This window comes from Styela clava, chromosome 5 (genome assembly GCF_964204865.1).
Source record: "Styela clava chromosome 5, kaStyClav1.hap1.2, whole genome shotgun sequence".
In the NCBI taxonomy this organism is placed as follows: Eukaryota; Metazoa; Chordata; class Ascidiacea; order Stolidobranchia; family Styelidae; genus Styela; species Styela clava.
Genome location: NC_135254.1, coordinates 19901379 through 19929377, shown reverse-complemented (window position 1 = coordinate 19929377; position 27999 = coordinate 19901379). Strand labels below are relative to the sequence as shown.

At 36.7% G+C, this 27999-nt stretch overlaps 3 protein-coding genes across 3 annotated transcripts; 2 read left to right on the top strand and 1 right to left on the bottom strand.

The window, feature by feature from the left end:
- Window positions 1-551: 551 nt before the first annotated feature.
- LOC120343904 (uncharacterized) lies at window positions 552-8453 on the bottom strand. Its single transcript, XM_078112641.1, has 3 exons — window positions 7978-8453; window positions 889-7782; window positions 552-693 (listed from the first exon to the last, which is right to left on the bottom strand). The coding sequence occupies exon 2, from the start codon at window positions 7444-7446 to the stop codon at window positions 1474-1476; it is 5973 nt and encodes a 1990-aa protein (XP_077968767.1). The 5' UTR covers window positions 7447-7782; window positions 7978-8453; the 3' UTR covers window positions 552-693; window positions 889-1473.
- Window positions 8454-10476: 2023 nt separating this feature from the next.
- Window positions 10477-11774, top strand: LOC120344008 (ethanolamine kinase 2-like). The gene has a single exon (XM_078112896.1). It carries the CDS (start codon window positions 10653-10655, stop codon window positions 11682-11684), a length of 1032 nt encoding a protein of 343 aa, XP_077969022.1. The 5' UTR covers window positions 10477-10652; the 3' UTR covers window positions 11685-11774.
- Window positions 11775-21100: 9326 nt separating this feature from the next.
- Window positions 21101-26136, top strand: LOC120343998 (uncharacterized). The gene is made up of 9 exons (XM_039413070.2): window positions 21101-21265; window positions 21618-21768; window positions 22150-22322; window positions 22759-22866; window positions 23710-23755; window positions 24044-24147; window positions 24267-24362; window positions 24686-24880; window positions 25170-26136. The coding sequence occupies exons 1-9, from the start codon at window positions 21169-21171 to the stop codon at window positions 25580-25582; spliced, it is 1383 nt and encodes a 460-aa protein (XP_039269004.2). The 5' UTR covers window positions 21101-21168; the 3' UTR covers window positions 25583-26136.
- The last annotated feature ends 1863 nt before the right edge of the window (window positions 26137-27999 follow it).

The following is a 27999-nucleotide window of genomic DNA, read 5'->3' as shown; positions in this document are numbered from 1 at the left end:
GCGCCGAAGAGGCGGAAATCGAGTTCTAGGGATTTGAATCCTCCAGATTCGGCATTCTATATCGTCCATCCCTACCTGGGACTATCTGAATTCCTATTTTTGTATAATTCTGGTATAAACCTTTAATTACTATCTAATGAACCATTCTTGGTTAGTGGAAACAAATGGAATACAAAAATAAGAAACAATCAACATTCTAAAGGATGGACAACGAAATAATAGGATTCGGATAATAAAGACTACTTTGGCATTGCTGTACGGGCTACCCAAGATTCCAATTTTACATACTTGCTTCGCAAAGAACTAAGGAAAAAGAGATGGACAGGCATTTTATATGAAACATTGCACCTAGTACACTACAGCACATCACAACGTCGGATTTTATTTACAATGAGGAAATCAACCAAAATACATTTCGATTTATTTATTACTCATCCTGACACTGCTTTTATCTAACTCACTAGTTCGCACTTGTTTACGCCAATTTAATAAACACAGCCCGATCATGTCCGTTTCGACGTAAACAGTTTTAAATTAGGACCTACCTGTAACAGCCGTTCTTTGTGACCTGGACGACACCGACTGCACACTAGATATTTATTAACAGTTCAATAACGCGGTCTTTCAAGCCCCAAGTTTGTATCCTCAATCCAGAAAATCACACAACTCGAAGTATACAGTTGACACGGTTATCTTAATACAAACGTAAAAACAAATCAATACAAAATACTTGCAATAAATCAATAATCATACACAATTCGGCCCTTAGAAAGCCTACTCAAATTTATGAACACAATTATCAAACATAGTTAATTATTAAGTCGAACCAAATTACTATTGAATAACTTGCAGTCTTCAAATCAGAAAGAGTTACAAATTATAACATACCGAATTTGTCTGCTATTCCAGGCTTAAATTATCATAAGTTGAACATGAAATCATTCGTCAATGAAATCCGAACAAATCAATTAAATAAACTATAACTGTAAAATCAATCACAAAATGCTCATAAAATATCCTTAACTAGGTCTATGTGGGCAGCCATAATCTACATTATTTAATCGTCCTACAGTCAAAACAGAAAGCCAAGGTCGCTGAACAAGTTTAACTTATTTACAAATTACAACGAAACGAGCGCCATTCTCTGCAAAAGTAAAGCGCTATCTAAAGCAAATTACCGAAACTATCCATGTCTAAGCGAGACATGTCTGGGCAAGCAATTGCCACGAAGACTCTCTCAATTGTTTCGTAACAAAGTGCGTAGAAGCACACTGTCAATCAAGGGAAATTACGGCGTCAACAATAACAAATAAATTACTACACAAGTTAAACAGACGCAATGTTTAAGTCAATACAAAAATCAAGTGAATGCGATTCTCGATGTAACATTCCCCCAGCCAGATGTTGGAACCCAGTGAAAACATCTTACTCACAAATTTCTTACATCGAGGATATCACACACTTGAAAACATTTTACTCATTAACTCTATGAATCAAGCACAACTTTGCAATTGGCCTTCTCAATAAACCCCTGGATGTCTTCACAGTAACTTGACGCACAGCTCCAAGTTTATCAGGTGTAGTTTCCATAACACGTCCAGTCTGCCACTTCCCCCTGGGTATAGTATTGTCTACAAGTAGCACAATATCACCAACTTCCATATTACGTTCTTTAGAGGTCCATTTCTGTCGTGTCTGAAGTGTGGGTAAGTATTCTTTGGTCCATCTGATCCAAAACTGATCAGCTAAATACTGAATTTGTCGCCATCTTCGTCGAGTGTAACAATCCTTTTTGTCGAATATGCCAGGAGGTAAATTACTTGTAGGACTCAGTAACAGCAAGTGATTTGGAGTGAGTGGCTCATCATCTTTCGGATCGAAACTTATTGGAGTGATGGGTCTGGAATTCAACTGTGATTCCACTTCACAAAAAATAGTAGCCAAAGCTTCATCTGACACCAACTGATCGTGTAAGAGAGCAACCAAAATCTTTCGAACTGACCGAATTAATCTTTCGTAACATCCTCCAAAATTAGAAGCAGTAGGTGGATTGAAATGAAATTTAATATTCTCCTGACGCAAAAATTGTCCAACTTTGCTTGAATTCCAAACTTCTATTTCTTTACGTAGGATTTTATTTGCTGCAACGAAGTTACTACCGTTGTCACAGATGAACTTGAATGGTCTACTTCTACGTGCAATAAATCTTCTTAACGCATTTATGAATGAATCTGCATCCATCGAGTATGCAACTTCCAAGTGTACGGCACGAGTTGTCATGCATGTAAATATACAGCCCCACCTCTTGACAGTACTTCGTCCTTGCTTTACAAGAAAATGTCCGAAGTAATCCACTCCAACATAGGTAAATGGTCTTTCACCTGGTGTGACTCTTTCTTTCGGAAGATCTGCCATAATCTGTTTACTCACAGGTGAACTTCTTCTTCGACAAAACATGCATTTTCTGATAACAGATTTCACCATAGCGCCTCCTTTAACGATCCAAAATCGTTGTCTCAGAGAAGTCCATGTACTCCCCATACCAGAATGATGTGTAGATACATGATGTTCTCTTATAATCATCTCAGTTACATGATGTTTATGTGGAAGTATAATCGGATGTTTAACATCGAAATCAACCGGTGCATTTCTCAATCTCCCACCAACTCTGATGAAGCCATCTTTCATAATCGGATTGAGTTTATGCAGGAAATTTGCAATCTTCAATCTCTTCAGTACTTGTTTCCCAGATGTACTTCTATGATTGGCTTTCTGCAATGCATCAATAACTTCGCCAAATTCTTGTCTCTGTATGTATTTCAAAATGTCGTCTGCAGCAACTCGCAATTCTTCAACTTCAAGTTTCTCATTGCACTTATAATTCTTCTTCTTCTCATGAAGGTAGTCTTTGAATCGAATCTTCCATGCACTTGCCTTTTTCAATTTATACCATGTTGAGAAATATGAAATGAATTTATCCATTGGCTTCAAAGCAAACTCAGAAACATAATTCGCAACAACTCGTGGCTTGCATCTTACGAATTCATCAGGAAGCTCAGGTAACTGTACTGGCGGTTTAGGCCAATATTCCTCTTGCTCTTGGAGAAATGATGGTCCCTTCAGCCATCGTTCATCCATCAACGATAGTACCGACAACCCTCTGGATGCATCGTCTGCCGGATTCAAATCTGTAGGTACATATCTCCACTGCAAAGCATTCGATCCCTCTTCAATCTTTGCAAGTCGATTTGCCACAAATGTTGGAAATCTTCGTGATGTATTATTAATACTCAAAAGCACGGAAGTTGAGTCTGTCCAAAACATCGACTCTATTTCTTCGAAGTCTAATTCACGTCTCAGGAATAAATCTAATTTGACTGCAAGAGCGGCAGCAGTCAACTCCAGCCGTGGTATTGAAACAGTTTTGATGGGTGCAAGTCGAGCTTTTCCTAAAAGAAACGCAACATGAATCTTCCCATCTTCATTGATTAGTCGCAAATACGATACCGTTCCATAGGCAACTGCAGAGCCATCTGCAAAATGGTGTATTTGACGAGTCACAATATTGCCAAAACCAGACGGCGCAAAACATCTTTGCATGAATATATTCTCAAGTCCGGGAATATCTTCGAGCCATCTGTTCCACAATATATTTTCACTATTCGATATTTCATCGTCCCATTCATAATTATTTCGACATAACTGCTGCATCAATATCCTTGCCTTTAGTATTACAGGTGCCACTATTCCCATCGGGTCAAATATCGAACTGAGTACAGACAAAATCCCTCGTTTTGTTGCGGGTTTTGATTTCACATTAACATCAAATCCAAAACAATCTTCTTGGATATTCCACTTTATTCCGAGTACTCGATCGATCTTTTCAGGTATTAAGTTTACACTTGACGCAGTGTCTGCTCTGTCTTTAGCAGGAATCTCTGACAGAACTTCAGGATTGGAACTTTTCCACTTTGCTAGATGAAATCCTTTTTTCTCCAGCAATTTATTCGTTTCTCGAACAATATGAATTCCCTGGTCTACAGTAGATGAGCCATTCAGGTAATCATCAACATAAAAATTTCGCTCAACTCCTTTGACAACCTTTTCGTCAAATTCATCTTGGTGATCTTGAGCCGTCTTTTTCAAACTCCAATTAGCACAAAATGGAGATGAGACGCTACCAAATATGTGCCTGACCATAAAATATTCTGATGGATCCTGTGACAAATCACCTCCAGGCCACCACATAAATCGCAATACATTCCAATCCTTCGGGTGTACTTTCACCTGATGGAACATTGCTTCGATGTCAGCCACAATAGCTATTTCTAGTTGTCTAAAGCGGAGAAGAGTTCCAAGTAGAGAATTTGCCGAATCCGGGCCTCTCAATAGTTGGTCATTCAAGGAAGTATTCATGCAACGTGATGCAGCGTCAAAGACAACGCGTACCTTGCCTGGCTTTTGTTCAGAAAACACAGGGTGATGAGGCAAGTACCAAACTGCACCTTTATTGCCAACTTTATATTCATTCGGGATACGTTTTGCAAATCCAAGACTAATATATTTCTCCATGGTATCACAGTACTTCTTTTTCAAAACAGGATCACTCTTCAATTTTCGTTCAATGTACTTTAAGCGTTTCATCGCAACACTTCGATTGTCTGGCAAATCAGGACATCCTGGCTTCCATGGCAATGGTAACTGATAATGTCCGTCCACGATCTCAACTGAATCTTCCATCAATTGCAATGCGTATTTGTCTTCCTTAGACATCGATGGAATAGGCGACAGTGAAGCATCTTTGAAATCACTTTCCCACAAACATTTGATTTGCTGACTTAGCAAGTCTTCCTCTTGCACTTGAACGCAATGAATGTGAACATCACTGTTTCTCTCGTGAGATAAAGCTGGTCCAACCAATGACCATCCTAAAATGGATTTCTTCGCCGAGGGTTCATTGTGTTTCCCTCGTCTCTCATCCATTATCCAAAACGCTTTAGGGACATTTACCCCAATCATCAACATCACATCTTTACACGGCAGAGTAGGAATCTTCAATCCCTTCAAATGTGCATAACTTTGTACATCAAATTGTGCTTCATTAGCTTTAACAGGCAGTCTATCAACAGTTAGCACATGAGATAAATCAACACTTTCTCTACCATCAAGTGATTTTACAGTAAAATCAACCGCATAACCATCTTGTGATGTTGGTACCGCATTCACAGTTGTCAACGAAAACTGCGTTTTCTTGCCCCTCAACTTCAATAGATCAAGAAGTCGCTTATCACACAAGCAGGCAGTAGAACCTTCATCTAGAAATGCATATGTTTCTATTTCTCTCCTGTTGGCGCAGATCTTGACCGGGACAATATTCAAAAAACATCCTGCTGAGCTTTTTGAAGTCGCATATGTTTCAACTTTTGACTCATTTATACCAGCAGCATTTTCTGTCTGGGTACATGTCTCTTGTTCTCTTCTGTGCAATAAAGTATTATGTTTCAACCTACACCCGTCAACAGTACAAGCAGGTGGTTTACGACAATTTCTCGACATATGACCATATACAAAACAATTATCGCACAATCTTGCCTTTCTAACAATCTTCAAGCGGTCACCGTGTGACTTCTGCAGGAATTTGTAACAGTCAACAAGTTTGTGTGACGTCTTCAAACAGTCAGGACAGACATCTCTTCCCTTTTCAATATGTTTTCCACTGGTAACACTGCTGTCAACAGCTGAATTCACAGCAGTTGAATGAGCGTGAATCTTTCGCCTATTCGATGATTGAAATCGTAAACGATATTGCTGTTCTTGCTCCCTTCGAGCTTTTCCATAAGGCGTATTTGCAGCCGCAGCCTTTTTCTTCATAAATCGAACAAGATCTTTAAATCTCACTTCTCTATCTTGTCCATCTAATTCTGCCACTGATTCTTCCCAGTTGTTCTGCAACTTGAGAGGAAGTCGTAATACGATGGACAAAATAGTATCAAAATTATCCAAATCCCCAAAATATTTCAAATGAGTCAAAGTGACTAAACATTCTCCTAATGTTTGAGAAAGACGTAATAAACCTTCATTATCTCCAGGTTTCAACCATGGTCCTTTAGTCAACTTTTCTGAATATTTTCTAGCCACAAGCATTGGTCGACCGTATGTCTTTCTGAGCAAATCGCATGCCTCTTTATAACCTTCGTCGGGTGGCAACATTGTACAGTGCATAATCAGTTCCCTCGCATCACCTTCGCAGTATTGTACCAAATATGACAACTTTGTACTTGTATCATGTACTCTTCTATCAATATTTAGGTTGAAGTTAGTGATAAACCGGACATATTCGGTCTCTATTCCACTAAAATGCAATAATTCAGGTCGAGGTCTATCAATTCCGTCTTGCAACATAGATGCCATATTGCCCAATAAACTTTCCACATTCGGTGACGATTGATCATGCGTGCTTCTTTGTTGCGGGATATGTGCTTCTGTGTACGGAGGTCGGTTCAATGATTCATACTGATCAGGTCTATTCATGGCATCTCGCATATTAACAGTAGAAACTGGTCTTCTAACATTTAGTACAGGATTTTCTATTCTGACTCGAGATTGTGATAACAAATCTGATGCTGGCAATTTAGGTCTCACATCAGGAGGCTTCGATACCGGCACTCCTATTTCATTCACTGATACTTCTTGGTTTTGATTAGGTGAATGTGAACGAGACATATTTTCATATAATGACATACCTTCGCCTCCCTGAGAAGCATTTTCCCATACATCGGCTGCTATACAGGCTGATTCATATGCATGCTTCAATTCCAAACGCTTTGTTCCACTTTGAGCATCTTCTTCAATTTGTATAGCTCTTATTTCAGCATCGCGTTTCAGCTTTTGTGCTTCTTGCTCTAGTCTTTCGGCTTCAAGTTGGGCATCTAATTTCATTTTCTCCGCTGCCATTTTAGCATCATGTTCTCGCTTTTTTGCGGCATCTTTTTCTACTTGCTGCCAAATACTAGCATGAGCAAGTTCTCTGATGGCAATGGCTTCTGTACGTTTAGTACTCGAACTTGAACTGGCACACGAACGACGGGAACTTTTCCCAGAAATTATAGAACGTGCTTTAGGGCTATGTGTCGATGATTTATGACCATCAGCGTCACTCTTTTTGAACCAATCACGTAAGTGCACATTAAATTCTTGAAACTCGCGCAGTTCACACTGGAAAAATTCACTGACATTTCTTCGATCTTCTTCAGAACGTAAAGTACTCACATGAATTTCATGAGCATTTGAATACTCGGTGAACCGTTTGTCAATGTCAGCACTTTTCAATTTCAACAAATCTCGATTTTTGTAGTCTGACATAAGTCTCTCAGCATCTTGATATAATTCCTTTATACGAGCACGTAACTCTTCTAAATTTGATTTCGAAACAGATTGCGCATCCATAATGTACAATTACAGTGCTCATCAAACATGCAACACAAAAGTTTAAATGTTCAACACTAGGATGATTTCTTCAATTTTGACGATTTACCGAACTCCTGCCGGCATTCGACGATACTTTTGTTATGCAAATCAGATGACTTTATTTGCATAAATTTGATAACTTCATTTGCGGAAATTCGATAACTTTAATGTAACAGCCGTTCTTTGTGACCTGGACGACACCGACTGCACACTAGATATTTATTAACAGTTCAATAACGCGGTCTTTCAAGCCCCAAGTTTGTATCCTCAATCCAGAAAATCACACAACTCGAAGTATACAGTTGACACGGTTATCTTAATACAAACGTAAAAACAAATCAATACAAAATACTTGCAATAAATCAATAATCATACACAATTCGGCCCTTAGAAAGCCTACTCAAATTTATGAACACAATTATCAAACATAGTTAATTATTAAGTCGAACCAAATTACTATTGAATAACTTGCAGTCTTCAAATCAGAAAGAGTTACAAATTATAACATACCGAATTTGTCTGCTATTCCAGGCTTAAATTATCATAAGTTGAACATGAAATCATTCGTCAATGAAATCCGAACAAATCAATTAAATAAACTATAACTGTAAAATCAATCACAAAATGCTCATAAAATATCCTTAACTAGGTCTATGTGGGCAGCCATAATCTACATTATTTAATCGTCCTACAGTCAAAACAGAAAGCCAAGGTCGCTGAACAAGTTTAACTTATTTACAAATTACAACGAAACGAGCGCCATTCTCTGCAAAAGTAAAGCGCTATCTAAAGCAAATTACCGAAACTATCCATGTCTAAGCGAGACATGTCTGGGCAAGCAATTGCCACGAAGACTCTCTCAATTGTTTCGTAACAAAGTGCGTAGAAGCACACTGTCAATCAAGGGAAATTACGGCGTCAACAATAACAAATAAATTACTACACAAGTTAAACAGACGCAATGTTTAAGTCAATACAAAAATCAAGTGAATGCGATTCTCGATGTAACACTACCGCACCTGCATTTTGTTTGTAACACAAGTCAGACGCCCGAACGCTGGAACGATAACACGTTCGTGTTTTTATCTTTTTTTTTGTAATATGTTTGTGAGTGTAATATCATGGGTGAACAGGCACATGTATTTATACGTGTTTTAAACCCTACTCGAGGTTTTGCCTGTTTTCCCGATTTTCCATTATTCTGTGTGTTTGTTTTATGTGTTCATTATTTGTTATGTGTATGTTTTTTGGGGGAAATCAAAATAAAGATTATTATTATTATTATAGAATTACTCTGCCCATACTCCACCTTGATAACTTATGGTACCGAAGCAGAGATGACTGGCAGATGCCACGAACCCCTACTTTATCCTAATGCCTCAGTATATCTTTTCATTTATATCAACCAACAAAACCATTCCAAATACGCAAATGAATTAAAACGGAAATCGTCTTCCATGAGCTACAAAATATAGGAAACTCGTGACGTAGTAACGCATCATTCATGCGCAGCGAACCAGCCGTGGGCGAACTATATTCATTAGACTATGATCATACTATCATAGTACTATGCTATCTATGTCAACATGAAAGGTGTATACATCAACAAAACTTGCAGACTGATGAATCATCCGTGATGAATTTGAACTGACTGCAGTGATCAACAACCTCAATTAAAGTTACTTGCCTATAATCCATGACCCTAGAAACCTTACTTAAACCTTAAACACCATATATATTCCCTTAACCAATTTTCCTACCTCTGTATCATACTGCCCTAATTGATTTTAATTTTGATTACCGGTACTGTTATTGATTAATAGTATTTAAAATAATTTGGACGTTATTTGGCTTGTTGTGGCTTCTATTTGATGAGTGAAGCAGGTCTAGCCCCCCTCTTCATACATCCAACTTGGCAATTCTGATTGGGCAATTTGGCATTAGGTGACTCCAATTATAATCAGCTTGACGATATCTTTTGAGGAATACTTTTCTATCCACAATACATTACTCTTGTTGACTAATTCGGTATCCAATTTGGCAATCCTCATAAAATTATTAATTTGGTGTGGCAAAAGAATTTATTCATTTTTTTTTTATTTGTTTGTATATTTTCCTTCCTTTTTACTTTTACGTCTCGCTTTTTTCGCTTCCGACTGTATCATGTCTCGATGATTGTGTGTGCCTTAATTATTTTTTTTTTTTACTTTTTGGTGAGCGAACACGTACTACTTCTTTTATCAATACCTTTCCATCTAAAATCTGTACGTTTCAAACCTTACTCTAGGTTTTGTTCGCTTTCCCCATTCTATAATCAGTTACTTTTACTTTTGTTTTTATCTATTTTTTTATCGTCTATTGCTGATTATGGAGTCGAAATAAACTTACACTTATACTTATTATACTGTCCCAAAGTGACTATAAGTGTAATAGTCACCTCGTACTGTCAAGAGTCACTTTGATACTGTCATAGCAGATCGCCGCGGGTCTCATGTAGTTTCGTACCTAACATACTTCTAGTGGGCGTAGCATGACAATTTTTTAACGTATCAATCCTAACCCCCACCTGACTACACCATCCAAAAATTACGTCATTACGACGTCACAGTGACGTAATAGAGCCCTTCAAACTTTACGAACTGCCATCCAAGACGTGCAAACGATCACCCGAAATCGAACAGTTATTTCTCTCGTTTTCTCGTCGCATTCGCAGCGATTCCAATAGTAGAGAGATCGATAACGTCAGTCAGTTCCTTATCGTCGGCTCCAATGCCATTTCGATCGATCGTGCGTATATTTGGCAAGCTTTATAACGTGATTGTGATATCGTAGTGTTTTAATTTTGGATGGCGTAGTCAGATGGGGGTCAGGATTGACATATCAAAAAATTGTTATGCTACACCCACTAGAAGTACGTTAGGTACGAAACTACACTAGACTCCCATGCCCGACATGGAATGATAACCGGACGAGAGGCCGTGGTTCGCTACCGGTATATGGTTAAGCCATCCTATCGTTTTTCCCCGGGATAAATATGTAAATCCTATTCTAGAAATTATGTCTGCATGTGGTACTAAGCTACACCAGACCCCAGAAAACAGCCTGGACCCTCTGACACTGACGAACTAAATCTTCTTTTGTATTAGCTTACTTCATTCAGTTATACTACAGGGCAGCAGGGTGCCATGTCTTCCTCTGTTAAACCTGTGAGAGCATATATATCAATTGATTTGGACAACTATGTTGAGGGTTCAATGCAAATTTTACAACTCATAAGACCAGAATGGAAGAGAGAAAATATAAAAATCAAAGTATTTAATGATGGCATCAGCAACAAAATGCTTGGATTCATACATGACAACACAAATGTCATTCTTATTCGAATAAATGGAAACATGACTGATATGTTTACTGACAGGCAGTCTGAAATAGAGAATTTTGAAATATTGCATGGTGCTGGTTGTGGACCAATGCTGCATTGTATATTTGACAATGGTCTTTGCTATGATTTCATAGAGGGTGATACCTTATCCAGAGAAGATTTAAGAAAGCCTGAAATATATAATTTAATTACAAGAGAAATGGTCAGGTTTCATAAGATACAATTAAAAGATAGTAGCAGCAACCAATCTCCTGCTGTATTCAAGCTTTGTGACAAATTTTTGCACCTAGCATTTTCTGATGGAGCTCCACCTGGCAAAGAATTGGTTGGATATAATGGGCCCAAAGAAACTGAATTGCGTAAAGAATTTTCAACTTTGAGAGAGCATTTGTTTGAGCTCAAATCTCCAATTGTGTATTGTCATAATGATCTTCTTGTCAATAATATAGTATTCAACAATCTGAAAAATAGTCTACATTTTATTGATTTTGAATATACTGGGAAGAATTTTCAAGCGTTTGATATAGCAAATCATTTTTGTGAGTTTGCTGGTGTTGATAATATGGATTATTCCTTCTATCCTGACCGGCATTTACAACTTGACTGGATTAGAACTTATCTGAAACATTGGAATAATGCAGATATTGAGGTAACGGATGAAGATGTAGAAAAATTTTATGTTCAGGTTAATAAATTTGCTCTCGCAGCGCTTTTTATATGGGCCATGTGGGGATTGGTGCAAGCCAGGTATTCTAATATAGATTTTGATTACATTAATTATACTGAAACAAGATTCAGGGAATACTTCAAGAGGAAAAAAACATTCTTCATTTAAAAATGATATGACCTATCCCACTTAATCATTACAGTTTTGGAGCTTTTTGTACCAATAAAATGCAATCCATGTGTTTACATTAGCTATGCTCCAATGCAGGGATGGCCAATACCGAATAGTTCACTATTTCGAATACATTCGAAATTATTTTTTTCGAATATGAAATTTCGAATACTTCGAATATAAAATCCACTAATTGAAGCTTATCTAAATGTATGTAGGAATTTCCATGCAATAAGCAATGGAATAACTGCTATCTACAAGTTACAACCTAGTTATATTACCAGGCATTTCATATTTGCAGAATATTGCAGTATATATTTCACATACCATGAGTCATGTTAACAGAATTAAACACAAAATCATCCTAGTAAAACACCCATACTTTTAATTAAACACCAACCATTATCCAAATTATTTGCCGATAAGCGGGATAAAGTATGAGTTATTTTTCTGACTTGTGACAATTTTTTTTGGGAGTACAAAAATGCGAATCAAAAATTAATTATATTCGGGAACTTTACCACACATTTTAAGTCCGCAGATCGCCGTTGTATGTTTGAGTAATAATACTTTCATTATTTTATAAATAGGAATCAAAAACTATTTATAATCGGGTAGTTTATCACACATTCTAAGTTCACAGATCGCCGTTGTATTTTGTAAATACGAAAATAGGAATCAAAAATTAATATTAATCGCGAGTTTACCTCTATTTGAAACGCCTTACCGTGTTAATTTAATTCTATTATCATAACTCAAACGTTGGTAAATCGGGCAGTTTACCACACATTTTAAGGCCACAGATCGCCGTTGCATTTTAGAATTATAGTTTTATTATTTTGTAAATACGAATCAGAAATTAATTATAATTGGGCAGTTTACTACATATTTCATGTCCACAAATACCCGTGGTATTTAGTATTAATACTTTCATTATTTTATCAATATGAAAATAGGAATCAATATTTAATAATATCCGTCAGTTCACCACACAACCATGAGTTACGTTGAACAGAATTAAATTAATACAGCATGACATTTTAATAAATGCTGTTACCAGTCATGGATTGGATTATTTTGCGCAACAAAAATCATCTTGGTAAAGGATCGATACTTTTAACTATCGTTATCAAAATTATTTGCCAGAAATTATTTTCTAATAAATCGACTTGTTTTTCCAACTTGTGACAATTTATTGGATACGTAACAATTACGGCTATAAATACCGTATTTCCCGGCTAATAAGTCCACATGGCAAATAGGACGATGTCTATTTTTAGCACTCAAAAAAGGGGTTTTTCCATATAGGCCTCCAATAAGACGGGTAAAAAAATTGTGTCCCTGTTGTTCAGTTATCCTAATATGCGCTAATAATTTTATATGTTTAGAACCAGATCATTCAACTATATTTAACAATTGAGCGGTAAATTTAAGTTGTAAAGCGGCAACCATTTTGGACAACCTATTAACCCGAATGTTGAAATAATTTTGAAATGTGATAAGTACTACACTGTACGTCCACGGGTAATTTCACAGCTGTGTTTTCCTGTCCCTGTCGTGTTCTGCTGAATCGGCAAAACGAAAGGGTCACAAATCACTTATCTCGGTGGCCGTGTTTCTCTTTTAAAGTAACGATAACCGGCCTGCGATTAAATATCATGATTGGCAGACCCTAAGACCCAAATATAAGGTTACACAAATCATGTTTGAGAAGACTCATGCGAATAATAAGCAGGCCACATAGAAATAAAATAAACATACTTTCACAATTAGACGCCCCCACCCCGCCTAGAAAAGCGACTCGTTAGACGAATTTTTGACGTAATGGAAATGAATTTGTAAATTAAAAGCCTCGTAGACGAATGTCGACAATGTCCACCCGCGCAAACGTGCAAATATGTCGCAACACTATGCGACGTACGGTCGCACAGGATATAAACAATCAAAATGCCGATTCTATTTCATCGTCATTACAATACGTGAGACAGCGTAAAAAGTCGTTTGAAGATTCCCGTAAAACGAAACACCACGTTTACGGCGAAAAGTGGCTACTATTCGGAATTATTCGAAAATCAGCCGAAAAGGTATTCGAATACTTTGATATTCGAATACATTCGAATATTCGATTCGTTTTGGACAACCCTGCTCCAATGTCTTGCCTTGTGTGATTCTTTACCATGTAATTGAATCGCAATGGAATGTTATGCTGAACCCATTGCATTTGTGGGATATAAAGGTTTAATTATGCCTCTGGTCTAGCTGATCAAGCTTATACATTCTTAATGCTTTGTATTCTGTTTTTAGTATGGTATACAGTATACACTATACAAATTATACACTACACTAAATTATCTATGCCACAGCCCACAGTGTTTATTCTTATGGTATTTTTTACCATAGAATTCATTCACAAAGATATATTATCCTAAACCAAGCATTTGTGAAATTTACTTAAACTGAGTTCTGGATTTTGAATCTTGAAATCTAATATCATTTTCATGGCGTAGTTCGATTTTTTATGTTATTCTTATTCATTTGACTCGTACAGTCGTACGCTGAAGTTCTTTCCATCATTTTTTATGCAGAACTCTGCATAAAACATGCAGTTTTTAGCACATTCGCGTTGATTGGGACCTATGGATCGTTTCAAAATAAGGTTGTTGTTCTTTGACCTGTTATGAAAAAGTCGCTTTTCTCTTTGATTACTGGACCAATTGCTTTTCAATTTTCAGTGGTTATAGATTTATTTTTTTGCCAGAAGGCTATTTATTTTATTTTTTATCATTGGACACGAAGTGGACCTATGTATCGTTTCCTTTCTTTTTGGACACCTAGTGGAAAACCTAAAAAGTCGTTTTTATGCTAGCACTCTTCTTCTTGTTCTTTTGATCACAGGGTCATCGAACGCCTGTGGTCTGTAACAAAATTCCTGTTTTTTTTAACGGGGAATGGCATATACAGCTCATAGGTACCGGTAGCGTCAAAGGTAAGGACTGATTAACGTGTCCATATATTGGAGCATTGCTCTCTTGTTTTTTATATTGTCTCCAGTCAGCATATATTCGAAAAAAGTTATTCATTGATGTTTATTGGCTGTTATAATTTACTATGCGTAAAACATATCATGGGATGGAATGCTAACCAAATTTGATTCTGATGATGAAATTTGAAAAAATGATCTGGTAAACCTCAACCTGCTGCCTGGTTTAAAATTGTTTATATCAGTACAACATAAATTGAGTACATCAACATGGTCAGTGGAGTAAAGTAAACTGTAAGGTACCGGTGATTATGTGGAATGCTCATTGCTTACTGCATAATATTGATCTCCTCCATGGAACTCTTACTTTATATGGTCAGTGGCGTAGCTGCTTGTATTCCTTAATGCCTCATGCCCATTTTGTGCAATCCTGATTGGGTATTAGCTTTGCTGCCATTCATTACATTTTTATTAATTTGCTTATGGTTTATATTGACCTTTGACTTTTAAGATTTTGCAATTTCTATCACACTGTCCAATTTAACTCTGCCTCATTTTTTCCAAATCTCTGTAATTTCATATAATTTCAGAATCTGTATTTTTGAAAGTGCTTTTCTGTCAATTTGTTTTGTGAATTTATATTAAAAATTCCATTTGTTGCTTTCATATTTTCCTGAGGAAATGTTGTTATGCCATGATGGTACTATGATTATATATTTTATTATTAACCTCATTTTGCTTTTGAATATAAGTTCTCCAGGATCGCACGAAATAACACAAAGTATAGTGAGTCTTGGGCTGATTTTGTGCCCAAAAGGTCATATCGTGTTTCCAATGAATGTAGCCAAAGTGGAGGCCCTGAGGCGTGCTGGGTTAAAAAAAACTTTACCTCAGTCGGTCTGAAATTTTATATGATATGGAATCCCCGTAAAATAAGGCAATTTCCAGTGGTTCTCGGCCCTTTTTAGTTTGCGGACCGGTAAAATTTTTAAAACTAATTTTTCGGACAGGCGAACCTTCAAAATCAACCCGAAATATCTAAAATACAATCAAGCGATTGAAATTACGACATTAGTATGCAATTCAAAAGCAGACAATTCAATGAGAAATTTGCTGCTTCCTTTTTTATATCATACGTGTTAATTAAACGGATGGATAAGTTATACAAAAAATCGGCAGCAATTTAATGGCTTCATTACTTTTTTAAGAGGCATCCAAAACTGTGACATTGGCAGGTCTTTATGCTTAGAAATCAACGCGGTATCGCAAGAAAGCTCAATCATCGATTAAAATTTGACAAGGCAAGTACTGTCTACTCTACTGTGTGCTCTCTAACTCCTCCGTTCTAATGTTCGCCGTTGTGATATCATAGAATTATCAAAACATCCAGGCTTGAAAAGGGCGTGGGACCTCTGACCAATATTGGTGTATGCATTTTGCAATTGATGTATAAAATTGGAATATATTTGACGGACGGCAGGAAGACTGACGCGAACCTACGGTTAAGAACAAATGGGTGCGATATCGCATGACATGATTTAGATCAGGGGTTCCCAAACTAGGGTAGCCTACATGTACCCAGTGGTGGGATTAAAATTTTTTGTCAGTCGGTTCCATCCATACATAAGTCATATTTTTCAGCCGGTTCTGTTACAAAAAGTCATGTTTTTTTCAGTAATGCTAACCGGTTCGATGATCTAATAAATTTCCACGAGACGGTTCTATAGAACCGGCTGAATCCCACTACTGAATGTACCCCAGGGGGTATTTTGGACTTTTCAAGGGGTTCTTTAGATTAAGTATAAAGATATTCTTTTTGGACACGTAGTGGACATAACGATCGTTTCAATATTATGTTGTTCTTGTTCTTTGACACGTTTTTAAAAAGTCGCTTTTCTCTTCGAATACTGAACCAATTGCTTTGAAATTTTCAGTGGTTAAAGATAAAATTTTTCTCCAGAAGGCTATTACTTTTTTTTTCGCTATGACGTCATCAAAATTATTGCCATTGGGTGGCGCTACGTGTCCATATATTTGAGCATAGCTCTCTTGTTTTAACTTACTTATCTGCCCTAAAATATTTTTATCATCTGATGTTAATAATTATTTGGAAGACCTGCGTTTAGAAACAACTCTTTAGAAAGTCACATTTTAACCCAAATGAAACTTTGACTGTGATTTGGAGTCCACAATTGCAGTTTAAAAACCTATTGTGCATTCACAGCACGCAAAACAAAACAGCTGACTGATTGCTACAAGAATCTTGATATTTTGTACAAAGCCCTCGCCACTAATGCAGAAATGTGAGATTTGAGAAAAACAACCCCGCCACGTTTTAAAATTAGTAATTATCCAGTAAATTTTTAGCGCAATCTGCATTCCTAACTGGATAATTAAGAATGTTTTTGCGCGGTGGCGGGGGATTTGTACAAAAGATCCGAGAACTGTAGTTACAGAGACTATAGGAAGCAAATACTGTCATCCCCGCTCATTAATTAACGTTCACGTCTCTCCGCCATTTCGAAAATAACATCCACAGAGCACCGGTTGTCCTGCCAATCGATTGCGGTTGCAGTATGTTCCCCAGGTTTTCTTTTTAGGGGGGGTGTTTCAAAATTTAGGGGGTGGTAAATAATTTGCTGTTAGAGATAAAACTAGGCTATTTGTATTCTTAAAAAAATGGTATGTATTTAGAAACGATGTAGGCTACATGGGGGCCCCCAAGTTGATTGACGCGAGCCAAAATCCACAGCAGAATGTAATTGTAGGGCCAAAAAAGGGGAGCGAGGAAAAGTGCGGGACGACACGGCTGGGGTTCAGGGCGCGCTCAAGCGTCCTGAGGAAATTTTGAGAAATAGGCACCAAAATAGGCTCTAAGCTTGATTTTAGATACACCTAGCATCGCAGTTTGTTATGTGATGAAATCAATAATTATAATATTTAGCTGATAGAATACCCGGGGACAACCGTAAATATATACTACTACGTTTCAACAAGTAATTTGCAACTGATAGTGACTAATGAAGTTACTTGCTCATCTGGCATCGTATGAATGGCTACTTGTGGCTTGTTTTGTTACACATTTCTAATTTTTTTGAACATGTTTGTTTGACTTTTGTATGAATTAAATTTTGGAATAAGCTCGTCAACTGATCATAATGTCGCATAATGTTGTATTCCTTCAGAACTGAAATATTTTGTTGGCAAGAAGACAAATCGCTGAAGTTTGATTCTTTTCAATAAAGAAATAAAAACGCTGTCATTCATCTAAAAAACGTCTGTTTTCAGTGCCTAGTTACTTATCGATCTTAAGATCGGTAAGTATATTGATAGGTATTTGTCTGTATGTCTGTCTGTCTGTCTGTGTGTGTGTCTGTTAGATGCACGCGATATCTCACGAAAGCGAGATTGAATCTGCTCCAGATTTTGCATGTGCATTCATCTTATAGACCAGAAGCCTATTGATTTTGGGCGAATTATGTCGTATAATTAGCGAGTTATCAATCAATTATTGATATAGTGATTTAGATTTTTGTAAAGCGAGAGAATTTTGAAACCCGCCGAGTGTGTGTGTGCGATGCGCAGTGCGCAAGTTACAAGAGCGGATGAATCGAAACTGCAGTTTCTGTTTTGGGGGATCCCCTAACTATCGATCGATAAGTCTTCGGTTTCCAACCGATATTCTCGTTTTCGTTTTGTGACATCTTTAAGCTTTCTTAATATACGGCTAATATCTAAAATACTGCAGTGTGTAATCCTAATACCCATACGTATACATAAGATACCGGAATAATTCAATTGTTACGAAATAAACGTGCTTAAACTGTGATAATGATGTAACAATAGACGGTATCTAAAACTCAAAAGGTACCACATGAAGGGTTAAACTATTTCACTCAAGTTCGGCGGGCCATTTTAAATTGTCACGCGGGCCGTAATTGGACGCAGACTGCGGTTTAGAACCTCTCAGTGTGGAATCGCACCTCAAAATTAGGGGGGGGGGGGGGTGTTTGAAATTTTAGGGGGGGGTGTTCACCCCCTATAGGGGGGGGGGGGGGGGAATCACTGTGCGGTTGTCCAGAAGAAATGTTAGTAAACGTGTAAAAATCTAGGGCTTGGTAAAAAAAATTGTAGTTTTTTTCAACAATTCAACAAGTGTGAAGAGCTTGTAATTTTCTGGAGGAAATTTTTATTTTCTTTCATTTCTTTCCTGCCTTGTTGAAATTTTTGATGATCCAAATACGCTAAACAAGAGTCTTCAAAAACAAAAATACCTAACAGTTTGTGTGCCCATATCTAGAGTTAAAGCATTTCTGACGAAATTTTAGTTGTGGAAGGGGAATATTTGCTCCAGAAGCAATTTCACGTTTGTTCAAAACCCCCAATTTGAGAGAGACCACAAGGTTCTTTCGGAATTGGTCACTAAACATCTTAAGAAGTTGGAAAAAGAAATAGACGGATATTTGCTGAGTCTTGTCGAGGTTGCATATCTTAGGAGAATCCTTTCGCCCCGAACGCTCGGGCACGGCAGACTGGAACATAGGCTATACGTGAGAGGAACTGATGTAACTTCAACATGATGGCTTTGAATGCGATGTGAGAGAAGTCTAAGAAATTTGTGGTTTACTATGCTATGTGCAAGGATTCCGAAACCGCTATTCACGCATTGTTGTTGTTTCCATCAATATGGTTGTGTGACTGGAACTAAGTCACAGAGCACAGCTCAAAACACCTTAACACAGTTTACATGGGACTGTGCTAATCACGCAAATTTCCATATTAAACTGAAATAATAAATTTTAAAGTTTTTAACAAGTTTAGAAAAAATATAATGGGTTGCCTAACTGCAGAAAATAAGCTGTGCATCAGACCGAGTTGAGCTTAGCAGCCAAAAACATAATAAAATTCCTGGCGGCACGCGAGCGATCTATAAATTTTTCGAAGGGTACCAATGAACAGAAAGTTTGAGAAACCATAATTTAGGTCTTGGATTGTGCAGCTTTCGGTAAAAATAAAATCCATAGAGTGTATCATTAACTTATGGCAGCTCATTACTTATCGATTTTAATCGGTAAGTATGCTGATAGGTATTTGTCTGTCTGTTTGATTGTTTGTCTGTCTGTTAGATGCACGCGATATCTCACGGAAGCGAGATTGAATCTGCTCCAGATTTTGCATGGGCATTCATCATATGTCGTACCAGAAGCCTATTGATTTTGGATGAATTATGTCGGATAATTAGCGAGTTATTAATAATTAGTGATGGGACACAAGGTGTCACTATGGAGTAAGAGCGCTGTTTTGGGGGATCCCCTAACTTTCGATCGATAAGTCTTCGGTCTCGAACCGATATTCTCGTTTTGATATTTGAGACGTATTTGGGTATTTCTCAATTGTATCCTCGGCAGTCACACGGACTTAGTAGCGTTTTATTAGTTTATTGTCATATATGTTTGTGTGAAATATAAAGGGAATCCAAAAAGATGAGACAATAACACGTGATTCAGTCAGTCTTGGATGTATACCTGTGTTGGACCAGAGATTGTGGCAGCCGAGTAGAGTGTTGCAGCTAAGCAACAACATATCACACGTGGTTTAATATTATTCTAGACATATTTTCACTACCAAATGATCCTGATTTCCTACACTTTGTCGATGCGACTTCTTGTTTTGAGTATAATTCAGCGTGGATGCGTGAAACATCCCAGAGAAATAATGTTTTTTAATGTTAAATTTTCTTATATACAAATCATCAGGGTCAAACGCAGAGTAAAGTTAATGAAAAAGGAATTCACGCCGTTATGTTCAGTAGCTCAGACCCCATAATAAGTTGGCATTTAATCATCGGGATTGCTGACCCAAACATGTATTTCTGATGATTATCACTGCATTCGATCTGAAAACAGGTTTATAACGAATTTATTTCTCTGATTCCCTAAACTAAATCATGGGTTCCTATTGGGCGAGATATCAATTTGACACGAAATCGACTTCAAATAAACATTCGAAGGTTTCGCTGAACAAATCCGTGATTTTGGAACGATCTGAACCGTTGTCTTAGTTCACATTATTACATAAAATATGTGATAGTTTCAAAAATCAAAATGCACCACTTTTTAAACATAATATATATTTACAACCACAATCCTACGTAAGTAAATACATATCAATAATCCTGTTACATATTCCGTCTAATAAATTTCTAACACACCGACATAAATTTCTGCAAAATGTGATATACGGTCCCGAATCAACCGCCTTTATTACAACAATTGTAGTCCCCCATATTTATTCCGTTTTTCCGTTGTGTAATTTGTTTGGTCGACTGGAAATCATCGTGGTTAGTGACGTTTCTCTCTGGCGTTTTGACAGACCTGTTTGAGTGAGTCGCCCGGGGCGTTAGAAATAAGTTCAACGTAACTTATATACTTTGAATTGGTATTAGTGATCTTGCCGCAGTAACGGATATTATCGATATGTTTTACGAGACAGTAAACTAAGATGCAGTTGGTAATTGCGGAAAGTAATGTTGTATTGTGCTTGATCGTTTTCAGTTACCATGTATTGCGAGCCGCCGGTCAATTTGATACTTCGACGGGTGAGTTGTTCTATTCTTGAATTTGTTCCCATGTTTACATTGCCAGAATTCATCGAGATGTATTGCTGCTATTTTTTCACGATCAAAGATCGCCAAATGTGTATAAAAAAAGAATCATAATGTTTTAATATACAGTATCTTCTAATTTGATAAGAGCAATTATTTTATCTTCCCATTTTGAATGGAGTCAGTCGAAGACTAACTGCAGCAATAGAATTCATGAAACATTCGTAAAAATAAACCGATGCAACTCAAACAAAATTGGAATGATATTTTACAGTCTTGTGAATTCGACAAACATTTATTAAAACTTATTTCAACCTTTACTAAAGCGTAATTTCCTTTTTTCCAGATTTAGACAGATGCTGCAGCAGGGAACCGAACACCACGCACTCCGATTCGACATGTAGACCAACCCGATTATCAGCTACGCAGTTCCAGCAATCAATTGTAACTCCTAATTATCCCAAGGCTTTTCCTGCTGATCTATTTTGCAGTTGGGAGTAAGACTTCTTATTTTTTACGTATTTTATTAATTTTTAACTGATTAAAATCTTAAAAGTCAAAGCCTTCATATACATTCTTTCAGTTTCTTTTTTTTCAAATTTTTTTCGAAACTTATGAAAATGCATTTCTTATAAGCGAGACGATATTATGCGTGAATATGATACCTTTGGGTTTTGAGGCTTGGCCCCGTTTGTGAAATGAATTTGTATTTATTTAGGTTTTTTAATTTGCATGAAATAAAGTGGTTCTTTGACGACTTTTTAACGTTTCCGAGGTTTTCATTGTTTTCATGGAAGTGATTTACCCTTTTTCCCCGTTGAACACGAGATGACACAAATGACGCTTACTGATTTCCATTTCAAAATATGCATTTATAGAATACGGACAATGCCGGGCAGGCGTATTTTATTGGATTTTCGTAATATGCACCTTATTGGACATATTGGAGACGATTGTGTATCACAGCGACTTATTATACGGTCTCCACTGACAGGACTTTCAGTTGGCCCTTTCTGTGGATATGATGGACTTCCGAATATTGTGTCAGCAGGTACTACGTTTGAATGATGATACATAAGTTTATGCTAAACACAATTTGCGTCGGCCAAACCTGGTTTTTAAGCAGTTGAAGTTAATTTTACTGATGAATATAATTATCGGTAAATATGGCCATGGACAAATTTACTCACTAATATCGCACACAAGATAATATACCATAAACATAAAACCACCCAAACTATAGGATGGTTGGCGTATTCTGTGCGTAAATCGGATTAGATCTTACATAAAGCGAAGATTGCCGTGCCCGTCGCTCTTTCCGTTGCAATAGTTGGGCCATGACAACCATATCGACTGCCTGATAGCTGATATTATATCCAATGGTGAATTAAAGTGTAATCGTGCTCTCATTGTGTTTACGCCACCGGTTCCATATTTTGACACGGTTAGGTGCGATTAATATTGATTGATCCCCTATTTTGATTTAGGAAATCTTTTAATTGTCGAGTTGCAGTCCCCACATCCTACAAATGGGAAGGAATATAAAGGATTCCAGATGGTATACACGGAAACGGTACAAGCAACATCTCCTGGTTGTAAGTATTGTGTTTTCTGAGCAATCTTGTGAATATCACGTAAGGGAGTAAAGGGAGAAGAAAGCTATATGAATCGTCATTTTGCCACTACTCTGTTTGGAATCATTTTTTCATAATTATATCTATCTTGTGCAAGTAATGACCGGAGAGTAATGTTGTTAAGGACAACAATAAGTACATTGCAAATATTTATTTAGGATAAAATATTTCAGAGATAGAAACGAATTATAATGTTAATGTACAGGGTGACCTCCAAAAGAATATAAATTTTTTAATTACCTCTAGAAAAATGTAAAAATAAAATTTCGTTTTGTTTGCGCTTGAACTTCTGTTTGTGTATGATTATACACAAAATAAATCTAGGACGCTCTGTATACAAAAGTTATGTTCTCTCTAGAATATGTTCCAATTTACCTCTTTGGCATTAGAAACAGACTTGCATCCGTTGTGCAAAATTGTCAATCACTGACTTGGTTTTCTGCAGAGGCTCACTTTCTCTTGTCAGGTCATATTAATAGCAACATCCGAAGGAAGTCTTACAAAGAGCATTACACTCAGTAAGGTTCAAATGTAGAAAAAATTAAATAATTCACTTTATTTTCGTAGAAGTAATTAGGAAATTTATGGATTTCGTTTTTGGGGATATCATGTATATACAATCTAAATGTGATTGCATTGCGATTACTAGCCAAGAATATATATCAAGCACTAATCTAATAATTTATGATTTCACTGCCAAGTTTCCACTTCCCCATCCAATTTCCTGAAATCTCCAGAACTCTTCTCACTCATTTATGAGTGGTATAATACTACGTCTCTTGTAGTAAATTCGATGTTTTTCAGTAAGACCGCCAGAATGGAGTAACGGAATGTTTTTGGAATACTCGCCGTAAGTAAACATCATCTTTCTTTGAGTTTTGTTATTTTTGTGAAATCGGCAATAACAGTATAGTTAAAACCACCAAATGAGTGATTACAATTACCGCTGATTAGCCCTGTCTTTTTCATACCCCCAGCCGTGGTGTATATTAAATTGCATCAAACCTACTTCGATGACGACGAAAGCTTATCTTCAGGTTTTCATACTTGTCTAAATCTTCGATGGTTTGAAGAGTAAATTTATTTATTTTCCAGATTTTAAATGGTATTTCCTTCATTTTTCTCAAATTTATTCCAGTACCGTCAGAACAAAACCGTCCAGATACAAACCAACACAGAAGATAAATACCAATAATGCAGAAAAATTACCAACGACAAAAAAGCCACCTTCCAAGCCAAAAGGTATAATAATATAGTACTTCCAATAAAAAAGTATTTTCATATTGGAATCTATAAATATAAAATTCCATGTATTTTGTTTATTATACGTCTTGCCTAAAATTGAAATTCCTCATTACCAGAGCCTAAAAATAAGACGCCAAAAGAGAAAGACCGCGTGATGTCAAACTCAAATGGACCTTGGAACTACCCTCCTGCTGTACGTCCTTACATACCTCGTGAGTGTGAATTGTTGCATTTTTCAAACAACTAATACTATTTATAAAATATACTGCAACTGTTCGACTCAAATTATCGTAACAAATATGCATCAGATTGAGATTGGGCGAAGCCAAATAGTACGATACCTAGTTATACCGCCTGTTTTAACCGTTTATCGAATCATGAGTTTACATTCTCTATGTTTGTACCGATTCAGTAAAAGACATCTGTAAAACGCGTATATTATACTTTTAAACTAGGATGTGAAAATATAGTCGCTGGCCATGAAAATAGTTTATTTTTGCTATTTTTGAACAAACACCCGTTTTCTTCTAACCAGCGAGAGTGCCCACACGAATTCGTCCAGAAGACAAAGAAGATTCAATGGGAACAGAGGCGATCGTAGGAATCATCGTAGGCGGGATCGTAGCTATTGCAATTATATCTGTTGTTGTTGCTAAATTAAGCTATTATAGATCAAATAAAGAGAAAAAGAGGGCAGAACAAGAAGCAGAAGATGCTCGTAACATGCAAGGTATTTGTGAATAACTTAGGCTAATACCTAACGAAAACAATTTTGAGGACTTGGTAAAAGCCTTAATTATATACATATAGGCCTATTGTGTGCTAAACGGGACATAAAGAAAGTATGTTGGACCTATGTTAGTGGTATTTTCTTATTTAGATTCGAATGAGATTCTATGAAACACCCACTCTGACGTACTATAGCCGTAATTTAGAATGACTGTTTTCTATCATTGTCCACTTTAATTTTATAGTCTGGATAGTATGCATTAGCACTCATTATGCTTCTACCTTTTCAGGATTTCAGTCATATACTCAAAAAGCAATCCCGATCGTTCACGAGCCATCCCCTGCATACACTGCGCCACCCACACATACCCGTCATAAACATACGGGAGTAACCAACACAAATGAAAAAGTAGCTGCTCATCGCGAAGGGCACAGACGAAATAGATTACCAGATAAAAGACAGTCAAACAAGTTAACGAAGGGAAATTGTTCTAACAACAGACAACATGCATCATCTGAGCAAAAAAGCAGCAAGGATAAACGAAAAAGAAATTCTGAATCCCGAAAGCGCACGGATGATAATCGAGATCGTCGACCAAGGTCACGTGAAGCAAGGAAAGAGACCTCAAACGATAATAGGCATAGAAACCCAGGTCATAAAAATCGAAAGTCGTCGAAAGACAGTAGGCCAAAAAGGAGATGAATTTGCACTTAGAGGATTTTTTAGGCCGTTTAGGATCGACAATGGCTATATACACTATAGAAGGGATTGGTATAAGAAGATTGAATGTGCTACCCAACGTATTGCCTCTACTGCGCTTTTATTATATGTTCAATGCTTTAAATATGCTTTTCTTGTGTTTTTTTGTTTGTCGTGCCGTAATATACGTATAAGAAAGAAAATTTAGGTTTGATATGCTATTCAACATAAGTGTTTATATAAACAAAAGTAACAAAATAAACAAAAGTCGGACTTGTTTCGCCATATTTTGTCCATATCTTCAGGATTCTTAATATTCAATTTTATTATCTAATAATGAATATGAAATACAGTCATTTTCTTGCTTGCTGCTATGTTTCTTTAGCATGCATGTGAAGATAAAAGTAACAGCTTATGATTGGTTCAAGCTTGGTTTGACTATAAATTCGTTCCTTGTTAATAAATCAATATGTCATTTAGAGTGTTCCAGGCGACAACAATATTCAGATATATAGTTCTATATCTTAATTTTTAATTAATAAAAGGTCATACTGTTGCTCATTTGTCTTATGCTAGAAAAGATATTAAATCGTAACTCTGATACGGGTAGCTAAAATGTGGTTGAATTTAATCTAATCTAAGAATTTGACAGTATAAATACTGGGTTTCATATAACCAAAGTCGCTTTTTTGTCACATTTCTAGTTACTGTGTCTGTAAACCCATTAAAATGACTGGCAAATCGCCACATTCGGGCAAAATTTGCCAATTCGTTGCCCCTTCAATCATAAATTATAAATTGATCAACAGATCAATCTTCAATTATGCTAAAACAAAAGCAGACAGTTTTGTGTAGACAAAACGAGATATGTATGGGAATTCTCAGTATTCACTTATAATCATTTTAATGGTAGGTGGTTGATATATTGAAATGCAAGTAGTTTTTTTTCTAATAGTTGTGTCTGATAGTTTCCATGGTTTGAATTTGATGATAAATAGGGTTGGTGATAATTCTTCCCACGATCGTGAAACACATACATCCAAGTTGAGTGAATGAAGATTTTCTAGATTTCTTTTTCGTCCAAAAAACGACGCTCCGTTCAAACAAAAATAGTCCTAGGAGTAGTGTTATATAGTTTCTTCAATTTACTCGCGAATACACCTACGTTGTCCAACTCCTGCCTAGTGCAATTTATCGGAGCTCAATAATTTTATAAAATATCGCAAGCTATCATACCTATCCGGGCGCAAAGCACAACTAGTGGTAAATAACTTCAAATGGAAGAAACGAATCACAACGTCGAAAACGCCAAAAATTAGTAAAAGATCATTTTACTTCATGTAAATAGGAGGAAAAAAATACATTTCACAAAGATGCTTTTCACAATGCATTATCGATTGGTTTGGCCAAGATGGAAAATCGGAGCCATAACCCAACGGCAGTGCAACTAAACTGAAACTAAATGAACATTAGGTTTTCAGCCATATACAAATTTCGGAAATACTACTAATTTTTTTAATTAGCATGCAAAACCGCGAAAACGATCTTATGTTCACCACCATACATGAAAACCTGTCTGAGTAAAACGCTGCTAATATTTCAATTGTAACGGTCACGATTGACTAATTGCTGATTAGCTAGTGTTGCTCAGGTCAGCAAGGAAGTCGATGCTCGGGGAAACATGCATTACGAACTGAAGTCCCACAATCCAATAGGACATAGGAAGACAAGCCGACTACTTTCATCATTATGTATATATATATACTTAAATTTTTATCAACAGTGATTAATCCGGCCATTTTCACATTCCATCACTAGTAGGAGTAGTTTTTTTACGATGGTAAGCATCACAACCTCTTCCTATATCATCGAACTCGGTCAGAAGATATCAAACTTTGTGGTTTGCTAGACAAGCGATTTTAGAACTTTTTAGTTCCGACTGATGCACATCCCTGGGCTTATTGCGAGACAAATGTTTACGTAACTTTACTGTTGACATCATTTTTTGCCGTCGAAGAATGTTTGTCCGTGAGTCAAAAATATTCAGTCAAGAACATGCATCGTCTCAGCGTAGACATTCGTAGTAGATTGATAGCAACTCGAGCATGTGCTTCACAAAATATTCATTTTTAGTGCCTCTGAATCAATCTTTTTTCTACTCTTTTGCTACTTTTTTTCAGGTTGTCATCGTCTCGAGACTATTCGGATGGACAAGATTCTCATTTTATGCCTATAGGCATAGTAGCTATGAGTAGTTAGTAGTTATGAGTATAATGTTTACCTACATGTTATCTTTGGCTCATTTCAAGTGGCATATACCTGGCGGGGACCCGACTACGTAATTTTCCGTTTACTCGTCGCTTTTTCAGATTATCACATTCCCAACTCGTTAACCTGTTATCATCACATCATCGCATTGT

Coding starts and splice junctions, on each gene's coding strand:
- LOC120344008 (XM_078112896.1), top strand. CDS start 10,653: ATGTCTTCCTCTGTTAAACCTGTGAGAGCATATATATCAATTGATTTG.
- LOC120343998 (XM_039413070.2), top strand. CDS start 21,169: ATGCAGTTGGTAATTGCGGAAAGTAATGTTGTATTGTGCTTGATCGTT. Junction 24,148..24,266: donor GCCACCTTCCAAGCCAAAAG/GTATAATAATAT, acceptor CCTCATTACCAG/AGCCTAAAAATAAGACGCCA. Junction 24,363..24,685: donor TGTACGTCCTTACATACCTC/GTGAGTGTGAAT, acceptor TCTTCTAACCAG/CGAGAGTGCCCACACGAATT.
- LOC120343904 (XM_078112641.1), bottom strand. CDS start 7,446: ATGGATGCGCAATCTGTTTCGAAATCAAATTTAGAAGAGTTACGTGCT.